The following is a 21,292-nucleotide window of genomic DNA, read 5'->3' as shown; positions in this document are numbered from 1 at the left end:
GTTTTGCTTACAAATATGTATGTGTCCCACTTGCATGCCTGGTACCCTCAGAGGTCAGAAGAGGCTATCAGATGCCCTGGACCTGGAGTTACAGATGGTTGTGAACCACCATGTGGGTGCTGGGAATCAAACCCAGGTCCTCTGGAAGAGCAGCCTGTGCTCTTAATCACTGAGCCATCTCTCCAGTCCCTCACCTCCATTTTCTAAACAGCTATAAATATACAAGACGTAAAGGAAAGAATCTCAGCTTTGATGTATCATAAATATTAATAATAAAAATTGAGGCCGGGCGGTGGTGGCACACACCTTTAATCCCAGCACTTGGGAGGCAGAGGCAGGCGGATCTCTGTGAGTTCGAGGCCAGCCTGGTCTACAAGAGCTAGTTCTGGGACCGGCACCAAAGCTACAGAGAAACCCTGTCTCGAAAAACCAAAAAAAAAAAAATAAAATGAAATAAAATAAAATAAATAAATAAAAATTGAGGCAGCAATTTGGAAGATTAATGCAAGTAGCTAAACCTTTATTTAGTTATTATGGTTACATTAGAATATAAACACATAACATGACATGTCATCATGGGCAGTCTTTTACAGAATAAATGCATGGCTAATATTTGTATCACAAAAGAAAAACCGAGTCTATAAATGACCAGAACAAGGATAGGGAAACAATACAGTCCACATAAATTAGATAAACAATTCAGTCCACATAAGTTACAACGGGGCCCACCTCTCTCCTTAACTCAAGTGTCCAACATAAAGTCACCAGGACGTAAAGTACTGGGTGTTTTCAAAAGCCAGCAGAGACGGATCGCCATCTGGACCACCTCTTAATTCTTAACTGGAGTTGAGCCTCCCTTCATTGTCTTCTTTAGGTGGTGGTAATTGGGCAGGATTTTCATCAAGAAGTCCAGCTGCAGTGTCTGGGGCTGAAAAGAGGAGAAGATGAAGATGGCAGAGGCACAGTACACACCACCAGGTAGAAATGCTATGAGTTGTGGAGTTCAACATGATTTCATTGACTGATTTTTCTTTACCCGCCCGTTTGCTGTCTTAAATCTCTAATGGTCATGTCTTAAGACATACAGCCCAAGACTTTACCATATAAAAACATACAGGAACACCTTTTTGAATTTCTGTCTATACATTTTTATTTGGCTTCTAAACATTAAGAGTGCTTCCCACACAGCCTGTGATGCCCTCAGCTGAGCTCCTCTCTGCATGGACCAGCACTGGCCATCTTCCGACTGTCAGCTCACATGCGGGAAAAGCAGGGGTTCCACCCTAGAGACCGGGTCAGAGTCTGAGGAACCTGTCCTAATAAACGGTCATTATGTTACTACTGGTGACACTCCGGAGACCACACCTACAACTAGACTTCTGATGTTCCCGTTCATGTCACTAATTCCTCCAATTCTAGCTTTATCTCTCCTCCTTTAGTCACTTTTGCTATTACACAAAAAGATAATTAAAAAAACTTAATTTCCCCTTTAGCCTATGGAATACCAGCTAATAATAATAATAATAATAATAGTATTAATAATAATGCCAAGACTACAAAGGAAGAGTGACCCACGGGGGTGAGGAAGTCAGTAGCTCGACGCTTAGCATGTAAAAACCCTCGGTTTGCTTCTCAGCACTGCATAAATCAGGCACAGTGGTGCATGCCAGTAATCCCAGCTCTAGGGAGTTGGAGTCAGAAGGACAGAAGTTCAAGGTCATCCTTGGCAGTAAGTTCCAGACTGGCAGGGGCTATATGAAACTCTGAGAATGGAAAAGTGGAATCATCTAGAAAGAACTGGTTTTAATTTATGATTAAAAATATGGTTAAGAAAGGTCAAGTATCAAATGTCTTGAAAATATTTTCTTTGGGGGGAGGAAAGGGAAGCTCAAGAAATCTATACTGAGCATGCCAAGAAACGGGTTTACAATTGCAGCCTGCACGTCTGTGCCTACGGGACGCCCAAAGGCCTAAGCCTTTCATCTCCTAGTCTAGCATTACTCTCCATCTGGGTTATTAGGAGGGGAGGATTTCTTGTAAGCCTGGGAAATATCTAGACATACTTCCTTTATTCATAAGCTGTGTTTATGATCCAGTCACGGTACTTTCATAAACTAACTTGGGAACCCAGCCTGCCATAGTAGGGTCATTCCTCATCTTGAAGATTTGTATTTTGGAAGTGATTATCCGTGAATTAATATTTTGGTGTGAGGGTCAGTGGTGCATCAAAATAACAATTCCCGATCCTCCCCACCACACAAACTTTCTATACATTTGATGTTAATCTAAAGATCCTGATTGAATTGCAAATAAATCCAAATTTGGGGACTGTTTCTCTAATGTTTTATTCATTTGCCTTTGGGAATGGAGCCCAGGGCCTTGTGTGCTAATCAAACCAGAGTCCCGCCCCCAACCCCTGATCATCTGGTGCCCACTGAGGCAATCACACGGACTCTGGGAAAGTTAGTGGCCCTGGATGAACTCCTTCATTAGCGAGAGGTCCTAGTACCTGTGGCCGCTCCGTCTGCACCCTTCGCAGGCAGTCTGCACCGTAGATCACCGTGTTCTCAGGGATGACTTCGAAAGTGTTTAGATTGCAGCAGGCCCCGATGATGCAACCACTGGTCAAGATTACGTTTCTGCCCACGTACGCTGTGATGAAGATGGAATTACAGCTTAAGACAGCAAGTGAGTTCTGACATTTCTCACTGTTTACTCTTTCCCACAAACAGTAGGAAGAAACTGAAAGGCAACGCCTAGGTATGGAGAAGGCAGACAGCACAGAAGCAGGCAGGGTGTGAGGGCAGGTGGGTTTATTAGAGTCCCTGCCCGCAGGCTGTGGGGTGCTGGGCACGTCAGTGTAGATCCTGGAGCAGGGAGTCTACCCTCCTTCTCTGCTCCTTTAAGGATCGACAGGCGATGAGCATACAGTGCTGAGCACATGTCTGACCCTCAGAAATACAGCAGAACGGCCGTTACCGCTGAGCAGGTGAGTGTTAAGGGCACTTTCGCTATTTCCGAGAAGCGGCATTCTCGTTCATGTCAGTCAGGGTCAAGAAAGCTGAGGCAGTGTTCTCTCTGAGCCTCGGGGCGAGCTGTGGGAGCTGGTTCCCACCAGGGTTGGGGACCTCACATAATCCCCTGCCTGGCTCTAATTTTGGTAAGTAAATGCCGCTTGTCTCTGACTGGCTAGAGTAAAGCAGGTCTGAAATTAAAGAAGGCAATTCCTGGCGAAACTGCCATTTGTCTCTTTATTCTGCAAGAATGCTCATCAACTACAGCACAGCCAACACCTTTAGCAAAAGCCCATCTCGGGTCTTTCAGTGGAACCTTAATCCAGCGTACACAGCTGGCCTTTCAACTTAATGCAGTTATAACCACGTTATCAGATGACCACGTAACTAGGTTAGGGTCCTTTGAGGCAAAGAATTAAAGTGCCAGTGACTCTGCTCCGACCCAAGCGTTCCACCTTGCTTGTACTTAGGTCGTTTCCCCGGACACAGCAAAGAGAAAGGCGGCAATTATTCTGAAAATAAAACTCAGGACACAGCTTACCTTTTGATTCAATGACATTATTGTCTCCCATTTTCATGGCTTGGGAATCTGTGAGCCTGAATTAAGTAAACACCTTTTCCCATGAATGCAGAATGTCCTCACAGTGTACTGAGGACAGAGGCGTGAGGAAGGCTGCACAGACTCAGTCTTGCCAGAATTCTCTGCTTAGGGCCAATCTACAGCACAGCAGTGATTCCCAAACACAAATATCCCCAGGTATAAAGAAATGACCCATAAGCCTTAAATATTTGATTACATTTACTTATTTACTACATTTACTTATTTACTGCATATATGTGAATATTTGTGCCTGGGCACGTATGAGTGCCAGGTCTATGCGTTTAGATCAGGGACAAACTGAGGGAGTCAGTTCTCTCCCTCACTTTGTGGAACCGGGGACTAAACTCAGGTGGTCGGGCTTGGGGGCAAGTGTTCTGACCCGCTGAGCCAGTGTGCCAGCTCTTACTTCAGACAGGAGCTAGAATTAGCTTCTCGGTGTCTAACGAGCAGTCCTTGTCAATGACTTTCAAAGTGTTAAATCCGCTGGGCGGTGGTGGCGCACGCGTTTAATCCTAGCACTCGGGAGGCAGAGGCAGGCGGATCTCTGTGAGTTCGAGACCAGCTTGGTCTACAGAGCTAGTTCCAGGACAGGCTCCAAAGCCACAGAGAAACCCTGTCTTGAAAAACCAAAAAAAAAAAAAAACCATCAAAGTGTTAAATCCGTGCGTGTGCGCGAGCGTGTGCGTGTCAGGGTCAATATTTACCTTCCTGAGGGACGTGTTTCCTGTGGTAACAGGGATGAAGCACATGGTAGCCGTGTGTCCTACACACAGCCCCATCCCAGAAAGGCAGATCCATCTCCACCACTCTGTCCCCCTCACTCGCCCCTTTCCAAGGAAAGAATTCTTTTTTAAAATTTTTAATGATTTATTTTTATTTTATGTGAACTAGTGTTTTGCCTGCATGTACTATCTGTGTGAGGGTGTCAGGTTCCCTAGAACTGGAGTTACAGACAGTTGTGAGCTACCAAGGGGGTGCTGGGAATTGAACCCAGGTCCTCTGGAAGAGCAGTCAATGCTCTTAAGCCATCTCTCCGCCCCGAGAGGATTTCTTAACATACCACAAATGGATATGCTGTTTAAAGTCTTGATGGCCTAGTCTATACATATTTTAGTGTGTGATAGATAATTATGTCAGTTTCTACGTGGGGAGGGATCTGAGCAACAGAATCATCTGGAATGACGTGTGGCAGATTACAGCAAAGGATACGACAGCCAACTTCAAACACATTGTTGGTGCCAATGATCATTGGCTTGGGGTCTGGGTCTTCAGTGTCTGGGATGATATTATCTGGATGACTGAAAAAAGAACAGACAGATCATTAGAGACCAGTCACACAGTAAACAGCTGCCACCCTTTCAGAATCTGGAGCAACTGTCCCAATTTTACCTGCATCAAACTTCAAATCCACAGCTGTGTTTATCTAGAAGGCTGGGTTCTGAGGTGTACAGTACAGAAATGTAAGACGTCACAGACAGAAAAACCACCTCAGAAGAGGGTGCTACACCTTTAATCCCAGCACTTGGAAGGCACGGGGAAGTGGGTCTCTGTGAGCTCCAGAACAGCCTGGTGTATAAAGCGAGTTCCGGAACAGCCAGGGCTACAGAGCAGCCCTGTGCCCCCCATTTAAACTGTGAAATGGAAACAGTCCCCCACATGAAGCAATGACTTTGTGAGATGGGTACTTAGTGAAGTACGTGGAACAGAAACTCTGCTGTAGGAGTATGGCTTTATCCAACGGCAGACTCACCGCCAAATAAAGGGTATTAATATGGGGGGGAGGGCCTCACACCGTAAGAAACGCCCACATGTCCTGTGTAAGTGTCAGACAAATCAGTCTTTTTATCACAGCCAAACATTTTCCCACGCAAATTCCATACATGGCTGCAACAAATTAGGTAAAAGCATGAATTTCTTGCCAAAATTTTATCTAGAAAAATTTATGCCCACTCTTGAAAACAGACTGGGTGCTGCAGCCCAGCTCACAGAGATTACACATCGTCTAACACCACGTTTTTATCTTGAAAGTTTACGAATCGCTACAAGGATCCCACACTGTGTGAATGTAAGTCTGGGTGTCACCCATGTGGAACATGGGAAAAGAGTTAAATTCACATAGGGACATCAAAAGAGAGCCAACCAAAAATGTCTTCAGCATGGCAGGCACAACAGAGGATACTGGATGGATCAGGAAGAAACCACTGCGGGTTTGATGACGGATAAAAAAGTGTCACGCTGGGAGACTGCCAGACCCAGGGTGGCCGCTCTGGTTTCTCACCTTGGGCAGTTTTTTTTTTCTGGTCTGGGTTTTGTTTTGTTTTTTTCCAGGGTTCCTCGCAAGCCTTAACCACCCCCTCTAGCTCTGACGGTTGCATTTCTGAGCTAAAGCTGTGAGAGGCTCCCGTGCAGCCATGTTGGAAAACGCCCCCCCCTCCACCACCACCCCCCCCCCCCCCCCCCCGGGCGCTCAGGTGGGAGCACCTGCGAGCCTTACGCGTTTATGATGAGGGCCTGCTCTTCTATTAGGTTACCTTCGCCGATAATTATGGGCCCGGCCTCGGCAATAATTCGTGCTTTGGGGTGGATCACCGTCCTAGGGCCTGTGAAAGGGGGCAGGTGAGAAGAAATTGTGGGTGTAGGCGCTGCTTCCAGGGGGAGGGTGGGAGGTGATGGAGCTGGGTGAGGCTGCTGGGAGGAGCATTCTCTAAGTCTGCGCCAGGCACCATGCTAGGTACCTTACCAGTGCCATCTCCGACTGTTATCAGCAGCGGGCAATGCCAGATCTAGAGCCAAAGTGAGCGGAAGGGCACATGCAGCGGGGCAGACAGTCCAGCCTCCAGCCTTCGGTGGCCTCTGCAGGACATGCGGGGGACGAGGGCAGCAGTCCAGCAGGACTGTGGGAAGGGCCAGATGCTGGGACACTGAAGACACTGTGGCTCATGGCGCTGCTAAAACTAATTCCCATCTTTTCTTCAGACAGGCCAGGCCCTGCTTATAACACAGAACTTCCATCTTTAACCACGTGATTTAGATCTGTCTCTGGCTGGCCACTGGTGGTGCACACCTGCGATCTCTGAGCTGTAAGTGCACACCTGCGATCTCTGAGCTCCCAGCCTGGCCTACAGGGCTAGTTCCAGGACAGGCAAGGGTGCGCAGGGAAACCCCATCTCAACAGCAACAACAACAACATTCTGTCCACGGTCTGTGTTATCTTCAGCCTAGTTCTGTGTTATCTGAGCACAAGCGTGTTGCTGGAAGCCGGCAGGCTGTGACCGGACAGAAGAGGAGGAGCTAGAGATGAGTGCTGGGCCAGCCACACTGAGGTCGGGAGACCTGAGACAACTCCAGTCTCAATCTAAGGGCACAAGTAGGGCGCCCTTGGAGAACTGTGTGGAAGTGAGTGGGCACAGACACACCCGCACCCCCCCCCCACATACACACACCACACACACAGACAGGCATACACGCATAAACACACACACACACAGACACACACACACAGACACACACACACACAGACAGGCATACACGCATATACACACACACATACAGACACACACACACACACAGACAGGCATACACATACACACACACACACACACACACACACACACACACACAGATACACACCTGCCCTCAGGCCTAGTACACTGGTAACGGAGAAACCACTGATAAGAAAGCATTTCTAACTTCAGGCCCACACCCACCCACCCTTATCTCAGCATCGAAGCTGTTTTTCTTCCCTGTTTTGTTCTGTCTCTTAAGGCAGGCTCCACTCTGCAACCCAGGCTGGCCTGGACTCTGCCCAACCTCCTGAGCCTGAGCGCTGGACTATACTCTGAGGCCATTTCTATTTGGAAACAAACAGTAACTCACTCACAAAGAAAGGTGGACAGAAGGATCAAGGGGGCAGAGGTGACACTTCCCAGGGCTTTGTGGTATAAACCGTTAACTTTTAGATAAAAAGTTACTATCGGCTTATAAAAGGTAAGACACAATGTTGTATGTCACAGGGCAACAAAAATTAACATATGACCGGCCAGGAGTGCAGCTCAGCTGGTGAGCAATGTGGGTAGGGCAAGGCCCTGGGTAGGTTCCCAGCACCAAATCTCTCTCTTTCCTCTGTCTCTGTCTCTGTCTCTCTCACACACACAGAATGAACACAAACTATTTTGTCCCTTTGTCCCTTTGAGCTTCTCTTGGAAACTGGGAATACTTAGTGCACCAGCTCCCAAACCTTCCTGGAGGCCTTCCTGGTGAGATCTGGAAGGGACCTCAGCGCACCTCATCTTTTTCCTAAGACGAAGAACTAAGGGGAATTGATAAAGAGGGTGGGGGTCCAAAGCAGGCCTCAGAGCCCCACAGCACGCAGTAAGAAATAGCATAAGTAGTCTTGATAGTCCCGTGACACCTTCACTACTAAATTCCCAAATAAAGCCTGCGATTCAGGAGAGAAGATGGGGTTGCTGAGATCCCTGGGAAGATTCCCAAGTCGACCACGTGCCTTTTCCCCTCATGTGTATCTGTACATGTACATACATTGCACATACGCTTGAGACCTGCAAATACCAGTACATACAAAATCACTAACGAGTTTAAAAAGAAATAAAACGTGGAGGAAAGTATTCAAATGCTTCTTTCCACGGCTACAAAACATCCCACATTCCGTTAATACAATACCACCCACCGACTCATTCCTAGCAATGGCCGCTCAGATTTGTACAGTCTCCAGGTGCTCAACAGTGCGATCACAAATACTGGATTCTTCCGAAATAACAAGTTCTAAATCGTCCAGTGGCACAAGCCAATAGAGAGCTATAGCTCCCTCAATATGGATTTCTATTTTGCTTCAAAATATTCAAAATATAGGGCCGCAGTCTATTGTAGGCTCTTTGTAACTTGTAGTAGGCTCCATCACTGGGCTCTGTCACTCCTGCTATGAGCCTGCACTCTGAGGGCCCACTTTCACGTCTACAAAAGGATGAGATCCTTAACAGCCAACCTACTGGGTGGAAATGCGGCTGTATACTAGAAACAGTGTTTGAAAGGGGGTATCACAGGTCCCGACCTACAGTTCCTAAGGTGGCATTCAGGGGCTGACACAGTGGCCCAAGTAAAGACACTGCCGCCAGGCTAGTGACCTGCATTCTGTCCCTGAAGCCCACACGCTAGAATGATTCCTGGGGCTGTCGTCTGACCTCCACACGCTTGCCCACACCAACAAACAAACGTTCACAATGGGAAGTCCACCATTTGCCACAAGTGCTAAGAACTTCTGAAGAATAAACAAAATGGTTAAGTTAGGCCTGCTTTTCTCCTTTACGCAGGCATCATGGGAACGGCTGTTAGCTCAGGAGAGCTCCGGTGAGTGCTGGCTAAGCAGCCGGAGGTGCCAGGCCTCCTGGTTATGAAGATGAGGGGCCGATGGGGACATGTGTTCTCTCCTTTTTAACACGCCTCCAATGTATACCTTTGGAAATAAATGGCACTGTTTTTTCTTTCAAAAAACACACGACACAGAACTGAGAGCTCGGTCGGGTTCTACAGCGTGAAAGGTGGGTGCCTGTGACACCTGAGGTCGTCCTGATGTTCCCGGCATTCAAACACACACTCGACACCCTCCCATACACAGTACAGCCTGGCATGGTGGCACTGTAATCCTGACACTTAGGTGACAGGCCAGCCTAGACTGCGTGAGACAGGCTCAAAAAAACCCAAAGCCAAACAAGCAAAATAAAATGAAGCTATTATATAACAAAACCAAATCAGGATGAGTTTTTTTTTTTTTGAAGCAGGGTAGTCCTGGCTGGCCTGAAACACTTTGTGAAGACCAAGCTGACCTTGAATTCAGAGATCTGCCTGCCTCTGTCTCCCCTCCCCGAGTGCTGAGATTAAAGGCATGGGCCACCACTGTCTGGCGTCAGAGCAGTTTAAACTGGTGTTTTATTATCGTCAATATATATATATATATATATTTTTTTTTTTCTTTTTTTTTTTTTTCGAGACAGGGTTTCTCTGTGGCTTTGGAGCCTGTCCTGGAACTAGCTCTGTAGACCAGGCTCGTCTGGAACTCACAGAGATCCACCTGCCTCTGCCTCTGCCTCCCGAGTGCTGGGATTAAAGGCGTGCGCCACCATCGCCATTATTATTTGTTAATCATTAGTTAACAACACGTAACTGGAAAGCACCTGGTTATAAATCTCAGGGACTTTCCCGAGGAGCTAACGCGGATACAGCTTAGGTTAGGCGGTTGATTTTGACACTACTGCCACCAGCTGGTGTCACGGCCCAACTGCAGGTTGCGGCACAGGGCTGGAAGAGCCTGAGGTAAACCAATCTGCTTTGAATTGAGCGATGAAAACAAATGTCGGGGGCAGCGATAACTGATCAGAGCGTGGCTGGCACAGGTGACAGCTAAGAGTGTGGTCTGGAGAACGGGAAGGAGGCACAGCTGTCTGCAGTTTCACGATTGCGGCTGCAGAGCGGAGGCAGTTCGGGCAGAACCGGCTGTATGCTGTTCTCTGGGTTTTCCAGTTCATGAAAACTTTTACCTAGACTGGGTCTGATTTAGAGCCATGTTTAAGGGTCTTGAAGTTAAAATGTTTTAAAAGACAAACAAACAAACAAACAAAAAACTAAACTGTCACCACGCAGAATCCCTTTCCCCATCTAACTCCGGTGCGGACCTTCTTGGCGCTGCTCCTGGCAGGGCAGCTTGTGTGTTTTCCTACTGAGTGTGCCGAAAGGCCCTTTGGCTTATCTCCTTGTTTGGACAAATGTGTCTGGAGTCGGAGCTGCCTTAACTGGCGGATGAATTATTTTTCTAAACGGCTGGCCGGGCTTCCGGAGCACGGCCAGGAAGACATTCCTGCACCACATCTCCTTTTCCCTCATTTGGTAAAGGGCGCTCTTCACCTTTGCCACCGGCGGCAGCCATCTCTGGGTACGCTCTCATATGTCAATAAGTGGTTTTTAAAATAAACCCACCATCTTTCTTTTGAAAATTAAACAACCCCCGTGACAACTGCTCTGCAAACTGAAAAAGACTCCAGCAAGGAGGCTTGGGTCTGAGTGCGCTGGCTCCACCGGGGACAGTTTCCCACTGTGCCCAGTCGGCCCCCTCATGCCCACAGTGGGAGTTCACTGGCACAAGCCTGCGGGCCAGGACTCTCCTCACATGCTAGTCAGCTCTCACAGGAGGATTTACAGAAAAATAATTTTAGAGGTCTAATGAAAACCAGGCTTGAAGCTATGAAAATTAGCAGGACTCTTAGGTCTAAGCACCCTCCAAGGGGGGGTGTGCTTCCTCAGAGCCTTAAGCCAGAGCCTCTCTCTCTCTACCTCTGGCATAAGAGCCCCCCCTTCCCTGCTCATTTCCAGACAATGTGCTGTAGGGAACTCTGACATCCACACAGATAACTAAATCTCTAGAAAACCGCAGGTCTGATTTAAGGTTCCAATGACTTTAAACAGGGCAAAAGACACACCTGCCCTCTTTAAACTAGTCAACATGTGAAAAAGGACAGTCCAACACGGAGCGGCCGGCATGGATCACCTGAACACAGTTCTGTGACTGCTCCTGAGCTGTCTGTAAGCAGTCTATCAAGTGCCCAAACTGCCATCTCCACAGCACAGCAGGAAGGATACATCAATTAAGCCAGCAACCCGAGCAAAAACCAAAAAGCTTGAAAAGGAAAACCAAGACCTGGTGGGAGAGCTGGAGCCAGATAACTCCGCTCTGATTAAACTTTATAACTGTGTCGTCTCTCAGGAAGGTTTGAATCAGAGGTGTTATTTCAAAAAAATGACTAGCTGCCAAAAGACTAGAGATAATGTAACGATAGAAATGGTTATCTAAGCACAAACTCTGGGAAAAACATCCTCATTTATATACACAACCAAAAACACAAGGCTTGAGTACAGGGTGGAGGAAAGATAAGAAACATTCAAAACAGGGCTGGAGAGATGGCTCAGAGGTTAAGAGCACTGACTGCTCTTCCAGAGGTCCTGAGTTCAATTCCCAGCACCCACATGGTGGTTCATAACCATCTGTAATGAGATCTGGTGCCCTCTTCTGGCCTGCAGGCATATATGCAGACAGAACACTGTATGTACATAATAATAAATAATAAAAATCTTTCAAAAAAGAAATATAACAAATATGAGATAAGCTGTGGGAGACGACACTGTAGAACTACATCACGACATCCCTCTCTTGCATCCTTCCCTTGCTTTAATAACAGAACTGTTTGCTGGGCAGTGGTGGCACACGCTTTGAGCCCAGCACTCAGGAGGCAGAGGCAGACACATCTCTGTGAGTTTGAGGCCAGCCTGGTCCACAGAGTTCCAGGACAGCCAAGACTACACAGAGAAACCCTATCTTGAAAAACAGAGGCTGAGGAATGCATCCGAGGAACCCCAGCACTGGAATGGCAGGCTGTCCCGGGTCTACGGACTCCAGGGTGTTAGAGTACAAACCCCACACAGGCAAGTTCTTTGTTTGGCTCACGGCTGTCGCTCCAGGGCAGGCAGTGCTGGCACATGTCAGGTAAACAACAGCTCTCTCTCAAGTCAAGCAGTGTCTGAGCCACACTGACTCACTGCTATTTCCCACAGAAATTCTAACATGGCCCCCATCACACCGTATCGTTTTGTAAGTACTAAACACTTAATAGAAGTAAAAGAAATTGCAGGCTCCAGTGAAACAAACATGGAAGACAGGAAGTAAAGGTGGAGCACTAGAGTCAATCACACGGCATGGAGCACTAGAGTCAATCACACGGCATGGAGCACTAGAGTCAATCACACGGCATGGAGCACTAAAGTCAATTGATCACACAGCATGGAGCACTAAAGTCGATCACACGGCATGGAGCACTAGAGTCGATTGATCACACAGCATGGAGCACTAGAGTCGATTGATCACACGGCATGGAGCACTAGAGTCGATTGATCACACGGCATGGAGCACTAGAGTCGATTGATCACACAGAATGGAGCACTAGAGTCGATCGATCACACGGCATGGAGCACTAAAGTCGATCACACGGCATGGAGCACTAAAGTCGATGGATCACACAGCATGGAGCACTAAAGTCGATCACACGGCATGGAGCACTAAAGTCGATCGATCACACAGCGTGGAGCACTAAAGTCCATCGGTCACACAGCATGGAGCACTAAAGTCCATCGGTCACACAGCATGGAGCACTAAAGTCCATCGGTCACACAGCCTGGAGCACTAAAGTCCATCGGTCACACAGCATGGAGCACTAAAGTCCATCGGTCACACAGCATGGAGCACTAAAGTCCATCGGTCACACAGCCTGGAGCACTAAAGTCCATCGGTCACAGAGCATGGAGCACTAAAGTCGATCACACAGCATGGAGCACTAAAGTCAATTGATCACACAGCATGGTGCACTAAAGTCTATCGATCACACGGCATGGAGCACTAAAGTCAATTGGTCACACAGCATGGAGCACTAAAGTCGATCCCACGGCATGGAGCACTAAAGTCCATCGGTCACACAGCATGGAGCAATAAAGTCAATTGGTCACACAGCATGGAGCACTAAAGTCGATCACACGGCATGGAGCACTAAAGTCGATCGGTCACACGGCATGGAGCACTAAAGTCCATCGGTCACACAGCATGGAGCACTAAAGTCCATCGGTCACACAGCATGGAGCACTAAAGTCGATCACACGGCATGGAGCACTAGAGTCAATCGATCACACAGCATGGAGCACTAAAGTCGATCACACGGCATGGAGCACTAGAGTCGATCGATTACACAGCATGGAGCACTAAAGTCGATCGGTCACACAGCATGGAGCACTAAAGTTGATCACACGGCATGGAGCACTAGAGTCGATCGATCACACAGCATGGAGCACTAAAGCATCACCCTCACAGCATCCTGTCTAGAGAATCAACACGAATAATTCTTACCTATGGTCACATCTCCTCTAATTTCACTTTCCACACACACAACGGCTCCAGGAGCAATCTTCACACTGCAGGGAGAAAGAGATAGGTGACACTCTTCCTCAGTAAGGTGTAACTGTCGCGGGCTGGTGAGACAGCGCCACTGATGAAGCATGGCTGAGCCAGCCTGGTGACCTGGGTTCAATTCTTGGAACATTAAATTTCAAAATGTATTGTTATGGAAAGTGTGCTGGGGCCGACAAGATGGCTCGTGGGGTAAGGAGCTAATTAAGGAACTTACCGCCAAGCCTGATGACCTGAGTTCAATCCCTAGGTCCCACATGGTGACAGGAGAAAACCAACTCCCCATAAGTTGTCCTCTGAGCACCACATGCACACGATTGCATGTGTGTAGCCCCAAACATGTAAACAACCCCAATAAATAGATAAATGTATGTACATATGTGTACGATTACTTTTCTGTTGTAGAAACACCTTGACCAGAGAAATTATTGGTAGAAAAAATTTGTTTTGGCTTAAGATTCCAGAGGGATAAGAGTTCATCATGAATGGCTCCGTGGTTAAGAGCATTGCCTGCTCTTCCAAAGGTCCTGAGTTCAATTCCCAGCAACCACATGGTGGCTCACAACCTTCTGTAATGAGGTCTGGTGCCCTCTTCTGGCCTTCAGGCATACAGACAGAATATTGTATACATAATAAATAAATAAGTAAATAAATAAATAAATATTTTAAAAAAAGAGTTCATCATGGGATGGGGGTGGGGGCTGAAGAGATGGCTCAGTGACTAAGAGTACAGGCTGCTCCTCTTGAGGACCTGTGTTCAATTCCCAGCACCCACATGGTAGCTCACAACTGTCTGTAACTCCAATCCCAGGGCAAAACACATACAGGCAAAACACCAATGCACATAACATAAAAATAAATAAATCTGCTGGGCAGGGCTGGTGCACCCTTTTAATCCCAGCACTTTAATCTCTGAATTCGAGGCCTGCCTGGTCTACAGAGTGAGTTCCAGGATTGTCAGGGCTACACAGAGAAACCCTGTCTTTAAAAGCAAAAAAACAAAAGAAAAGAAAAAAAAGAAAGAAACGAAGGAGTCCATCACAGTGGGGGAGGGCAGCAAGTGGCAGCAAAACTAGAAGCCGAGACATCACACCTGGAACCAAGTGTGCACCTCAGTACACAGAGACAGACAGAGTGAACACGTGCAAGCACTCAGTGTCAAGAAATGTCAAGAACCTTTGAACTCTCAAAGCCGTCCAGTTGTTGTGGAAGATTGGTTTAAGGTGTGTTACATCTGTTTATGCTGCAGAACATTTCTTTCATGACGCAAAGATGTGCTGCATTCTTTTATGTTGCATTTGTTTAACTCTGTAGAGCTGTGTTACTTTACCTGCCTAAAACTCCAGACTGACCTAATAATGAGCTGAACGAGCAATAGCTGAGCAGGGGAGAGACATAGGTGGGGCTGGTGGGCAGAGAGAATAAATAAGAGGAGAAATCTAGGGAAGAGGGAGGAGCGAGACAAGGAGAGGAGGACACCAGGGACAGACAGACACACAGCCAACCGCTGAGTAAGAAGGAAAGAAAGATACCCAGAACAAAGAGAGGTAAAAAGCCCAGAGGCAAAACGTAGTTAAAGAGAAATGGGATAACTTAAGTTAGAAAAGCTGGCTAGAAACAAGTCAATTTTGTTTCTAAGGCTCGGCATTCATAGGTAAGAATAAGTCTCCCTGTGCGCTGGGCGGTGGGTCCCTAAAGAGTTAAAAAAAAAAATCCTCCCACAAGGTCACGCCCCCCAAACCTTCCTAAGTGCACGACCAACTGGGGACCAAGCATTCAAACACAGGGGCCTACAGGGGATGGGGTCAAACTACCAAAAAATAATAATAAAAATTCTTTAATGAAGGTATGCTGACTCTGTAGTTAAGAAAAAGATTTTAAAAATTCATAGAAAAATTGGAAAATCAATGTTTACAGGGCTTCATATATTACAAGCTTCTCAATGCACACATAGTCCTGTAGGCCAAACTCACATGCTTAAGAAAACAGCTTTGGATCTTTTCTTTGAATTTAAGATCGGCGCTGTGTCTAAACAAGAACCTAACCCTGCTCCCGAGATGTCCATCAGAAGGGGCTGGCTAAGAAGTTATGATTTGGACTAATAAGCAGTGGTCAAAAAGAGCAATTCCTCATATGAAGATTTGGACACGGTAGGACACGCACATAATCCCAGCAGTGGGGAGAACAAGACAGGAGGATTGATCGTAAATTCATGGGCCAGCCTGAGCTACGCAGCGCAAGAAAAGAGGGGAGACAGGAAGGGAGGAAGGGAGGGAGGGAGGAAGGGAAGAGAGAGAAAGAAAAGGAAGAGGGAAAGCGGAAAAAGGCACGGGCAGGCAGAAGCACGCTGGCAGGATGCAATGTGCCATTGTTTCTGTAAACGGGTGGTGGTGGTGTGCATTCTGTTTAATAGGCAGCAAAGCAACAGGTCAGAAAGGTAAAATTAGCAAATATTTCTATTAATTTCCAACAGGAAATAAAAGTTTTATCTTTTATTTATTTTTTATGTATACAGTGCTCTGCCTGCATATATGCTGGTTGGCCAGCAGAGGGCACCAGATCTCATTTTAGATGGTTGTGAGCTACCATGTGCTTGCTGGGACGCGAACTCGGGACCCCAGGAAGAACAGTCAGCACTCTTAACCACTGAGCCACCTCTCCAGCTCGACAAATGCAAGTTTTAAAGCTACCTACCAAATAATAAAAACTATAGTACAAACTGACTAAAGACTAAATTTTAGTCTAATTTGAAGACAATTTCTACAGAACTTGCTGGTGCTTTTGGATACTCTGCCAAGACCTAGCTCTGGCTTCCGGGGCTGATCACTATTAAACAGGCCTCAGGAGACTGTGCCTCTTCGTCTTATTCCCAGTGGCGGAGGTAATACTTCTGTAAGCCACTAACCCTGGAAACCCTCTTAGGCCCGGAGTTTCATGATTCCCAGGTGAGGACCTGGTAAGTCCAACAGTCGAAGCACTGCAGGTGCTGAAATCATCAGAAGGTAAGTTTCCTATCGGGCTTGAGAAGAGAAACCACGCGTTCTACCTGTCCTAGCTCGCTTTTCTGTTGCTGGGAGAAAGACCATGACCAAATGCATCCTGGGAAGGAAAGAGTGTGTTTGCTTTACACTTCCTGGACCCAGTTCATCGAGGAAGTCAGGGCAGGGATTCAGGCTGGGGGTGTGAGCAGAGTCCAGGTGCGAGGCTGCTCTCTGGTTGTCTTGCTAGTTTCTTACACAGCCCAGGCCTGGCTGACGCAGGCGGTACTGCCCCCCAGTGGACAGAGCCTCCCATACCAATCATCCATCAGGACACTGAGCGGACCATCCTGATCTGGGTAGTACCTCAACTAAGACTCCCTCTTCCCAGGTGGCAAAAAGTAATCGGGCCATTAACCCTAGTATTTTTAAAGATGATCAAACGGAAATGCATACCAGAACTTTCTGGAAGCAAACCCATTCCTGGGGCACCACTGTTCTCTCAAGGGTATTCTCTGCTGTCAGCGAGAGTTGCCCAGAAGCCCCCGTGCCTGCAGATCTTAGTCCTGTGGTAACTGGATGGCTCTCTGTGACGGGCCCACTGTTATTTATTTACTACTTAGTTTGTGGGTTTTTTGTTGTTATTGTTTGTGTTTTTGAGACAGGGTCTCTTAGTGGAGCTCTGGCAGCACGGAAACTCACTGTGTAGACGAGGCTGGCCTCAAGCCCAGACCTGCAAATTCACCTGCCTCTGCCTCCTGAGTGTCGGGATTAAAGGCGTGGGCCACCACACTGCCCAGCCCAGCCCAGCTCATCACTTTCAAGTGTCATATATTAGATGCTTTTTCGTTTAAAGTGGTTTTGGTGTTAAAATACAGCACAGGTTAAAGCTCTGCTCAAATAAGCTAACCTGTAACATGTTGTGGAATAATCTTCTTGCTCACTGTGAAGATTTGTCACTTGGACCGGCTTATAAAAAGCTGTGTGGCCAATAGCTAGGCAGGATTTTCAGGGCAGAGAGGACACTGGGAAGAAGGCGGAGATGAGCAGAGACAGAACTTGTAACATGGGCATTACAAAGGAAAGGTACAAGGCAGGAAGTAAATGAATAGAAATGGGTTCATTTCAGTTATAAGAGCTAGTTAGAAACAAGCCTAAGCTATCAGCTTTAATAATTATAAGTCTCCATGTCATTCATGGTTTGGAAGCTGGAGGGCAGGACAGAGAAAGACTCATTATAGTAAACCCTCCACCCAGTTTCACCATGAAGCCCTGATTGGCCTGGAACTTGCTATGTAGACCAGGCTGGCTTCAAACTCAGAGATCCTGCCCCTGCCTCCCGAGAGTTGGTATTAAGGTTATTTGACCCCTTGCCTAGCTTCCGTAAGCTCCAATTTTACCTCTAACTTCCTGTCACAACTCGCCTCCTTCAAATAAATAATAATGCTCACTCCCACTCACAAAGGAAGCGTTATGAGCAGCTAAAGGTAGAAGAGATTCCAAAGTACGTCCTGCTTAAGGCCCTAAAGAGAAACCCCAAGTATTGTTCATGTCCATCAACACACTTCCCAGGGAGGCAGAACATTAATTAATACATTTATTACTAGATCAACTGCATTTAGTAGTAAACACTGTTACCAACGTCTCCCCACGGGTCCGCTGCACCTTGTAATGGGTGGTGGGACACAGTGGGAAGCAGGCAGCTGGAAGGTGGGGCTCAGACCTAGCAAACGACAAAACAGCCCCCCCACTCTCTGAAGGCTGTGTGAGTGTATACTGTAGTGCAAGCGACACTCAGAGCAGATCTGTTTCTCTTCAGCTCATGAAAAGGGGGACAGGGAGCTGGCACAAATAGAAGAAAAACTTACAGAGTTTAGTTTACAGCACTGGGTGCAACACAGGCTTTTTTTTTTTTTTCGAGACAGGGTTTCTCTGTGGCTTTGGAGCCTGTCCTGGAACTAGCTCTGTAGACCAGGCTGGCCTTGAACTCACAGAGATCCGCCTGCCTTTGCCTCCTGAGTGCTGGGATTAAAGCGTGCGCTACCATCGCCTGGCAAACAGGTTTTGTTAAGTCAGTACAAGAGCTGGAGAGATGGCTCAGGAGTAAAGAGCAACTGCTGCTCTTCCAGAGGACCAGAGTTCGGCTCTCAGCATCCACGGGAGACAGCTCACAACCTCCTGTAACTCCAGCTCCAGGGGGAGCCCTTGCCCTCTTCTGGCCTTAGGGACACCTGTATTCCCATGCGCACACACATAACTTTAAAAACAAACAAAGAGGGCTGGAGAGATGGCTCAGAGGTTAAGAGCATTGCCTGCTCTTCCAAAGGTCCTGAGTTCAGTTCCCAGCAACCACATGGTGGCTAACAACCATCTGTAATGAGGTCTGGTGCCCTCTTCTGGCCAGCAGGCATACACACAGACAGAATATTATATACATAATAAATAAATAAATACTTTAAAAAAAATAAAAAAATAAAAAAAAACAAACAAAGAAACAAATGAATCTAGGCCTAATGGTTCAAGACGTCACAGCAAAAAAGAGGCAGAGGCAAATGAATCCCTGTGAGTTCAAGGCCTGCCTGGTATACATAGAAAATTAAAAAAAAAAAAAAAGCCAGTGCTATATACTGCAAACTATCTCAAAAGAGGGGGGAAAAAGAGTTAGAAAATTACAAAAATGTCTGACACAGAGGGTGCTCAACACCGCTGCTGTTGCAAATGGTTCTCTATGCTTCTTAGTCATCCACGCAGTCTCTTCCCAAAGACAGACAGCCCCATCAGTGAAGACCCTAAGAGAAGCGGCCATAGCTCCCAGCCCCGGGCTCTCAGTTGCAGGGTAGAGAGAGGGTGATTGTGCCAGTGACATCTTCCAGGCCCTTCCCTCTTCCCGATAAGAGGCAGGGCCGATGGAGCCGCCACCGCTGGGCGGCGTCTCGGTCGCACAGAGAGTCTACACAGGCGTGCTGGGGTGGACTGGGTGTCTGTGTGTTGTGTGGGGGTCTGTTTGTTGGTGTGTGTGTGGGGGGGGTCCAGGAACAAACCCTCCCCGCCCCCGCCCCCTGCGATCGCCAAGTGTAGGATTCTGGAAACCATCCACCTAAACACCGTCTCAATCCCCCTCACTCCCCCTAAGTGCGACCAGAAACAGGTTCCGCCCTTTCGGAGAGCGAGAGCAGGCTCCAGCCAGCCGAGCAGCACACGCACCTCTTTTGAGTTTTCTCCGCCATCATCAGACCCGGAACTCAGGATGAGCCGAGATCGACCCTGTTGCCTGGCTAGAGCGATGATCTCTACATCCGATTGCAGAGCCTGGCTCGGCTGGTGGGGCGGGGCCTGAGAGACCGGCTCGCGCTTGCGCACCGCGGATGGTTTGCTTTCGGCCCGAGTGGACTTGGCTTGTTACACTCCAGCAGATGAAATCCACCCGCAGCTCCTGCGGGCTTTTCTCCCGGGAAGTCGTTCTTCACTTGGCAGTGTTTACTCCAAGTCTGATCTAACCCCGGATGCCCTGTCCCTTATCGTTAGCTCGCTCCACCTTTAGTGTCTAGATTCCCGTTCCCAAGCCTCCTCCTCACGCCTTAGCCAGGGCTTTTCTCGTCAAAATTTCTTTTGAGTGTGTGTGTGTGTGTCTAACGCTAGGACCCTTTAATACAGTTCCTCATGTCGTGGTGACCCCCAACCATATAATTATTTTCTTTGCTACTTCATACCTGTAATTTTGCTACTGTTAGGAATCATAGGGTAAATATCTGTGTTTTCCGATGGTCTTTAGGCGACCCGTCATTCGACCTCCCAAAGGGGTTGTAACCCACAGGTCAAGAACTACTGTTCTAATTCTTCAAGTCCCAGATGACGTAGTCAGGATTCATTCTGAGAAACAATCAGCAGAAGATATGAATCATGACAGTTTTGTAAGTAGTTGGTTTCTTCAGGACCTGCTGTGCAAGATCAAAACCTGTACATCAAGCTGGGACTTTACATTTGGATGTCTAAGTTGCTCACCAAAAGTGAGCCCCCCCCCCAACTCCAAACATTGGTGCTGCCCAGAAGAGCTTCAGTTGATTGAATCAGGCCCACCCAGATTACCTGGGAGAATTTGTTTCCTAAAGATAATTTAAATTTAAAGACAATGGGCTTGAATCACACCAAGAAATGCTTTAATGGGGGCCAGGGGTTTGGCTTAGTTGGTAACAGTGTTTGTCTAGCCTGCATGAAGCCCTGAGTTCATTCCCCAGAGTCACAAGGAACTGAGCATGGCAGAACACACCCATAATCCCAGCCCAGGGGGCTCACAAATATTAAGGTCATTTTTGTTTAGTCAGAATTGTGTATTGCTCCTGCCATATTTGAAGGAGCCACGTTGATTTTTATAGGGGTGTTTATCTCCTCTGATTGCTTAGCCTTTTTTTTTTTCTAGTATGGTTGATTTGTTTGATTTTCGAGACAGGGTTTCCTCTCTGTAGCTTTGAAGCCTATCCTGGAACTTGCTCTGTAGACCAGCCTGGGCTCAAACTCACAGAGATCCGCCAGCCTCTGCTTCACAAGTGCTGGGATTAAAGGCGTGTGCCACCACCACCGGGCTGGTTCGGTTCATTGTTTGTTTTTTTGTTTTTTGTGGGCTCTGGAGGGATTTGTTTCTATCTTCAGTAGCTATCTTCTGGAGAGCTGGCTTAGTTGTCTTGGG

The 21,292-nt window shown here is 47.4% G+C and overlaps 1 protein-coding gene across 1 annotated transcript; it reads right to left on the bottom strand.

Moving 5' to 3' along the window:
- Positions 1-496: 496 nt before the first annotated feature.
- Positions 497-19,929, bottom strand: Dctn6 (dynactin subunit 6). Its single transcript, XM_041673824.1, has 7 exons — positions 19,813-19,929; positions 13,571-13,635; positions 6,110-6,215; positions 4,825-4,913; positions 3,556-3,603; positions 2,510-2,652; positions 497-928 (listed from the first exon to the last, which is right to left on the bottom strand). Exons 1-7 carry the CDS (start codon positions 19,836-19,838, stop codon positions 830-832), a joined length of 576 nt encoding a protein of 191 aa, XP_041529758.1. The 5' UTR covers positions 19,839-19,929; the 3' UTR covers positions 497-829.
- Between the last annotated feature and the right edge of the window lie 1,363 nt (positions 19,930-21,292).

Source organism: Microtus oregoni, unplaced genomic scaffold (genome assembly GCF_018167655.1).
Source record: "Microtus oregoni isolate MIOR12 unplaced genomic scaffold, Mior012 000024F_ref0000369, whole genome shotgun sequence".
Taxonomy (NCBI): Eukaryota; Metazoa; Chordata; class Mammalia; order Rodentia; family Cricetidae; genus Microtus; species Microtus oregoni.
The sequence above is the reverse complement of the archived record's forward strand: the minus strand, read 5'-3'. Positions and strand labels throughout refer to the sequence as shown.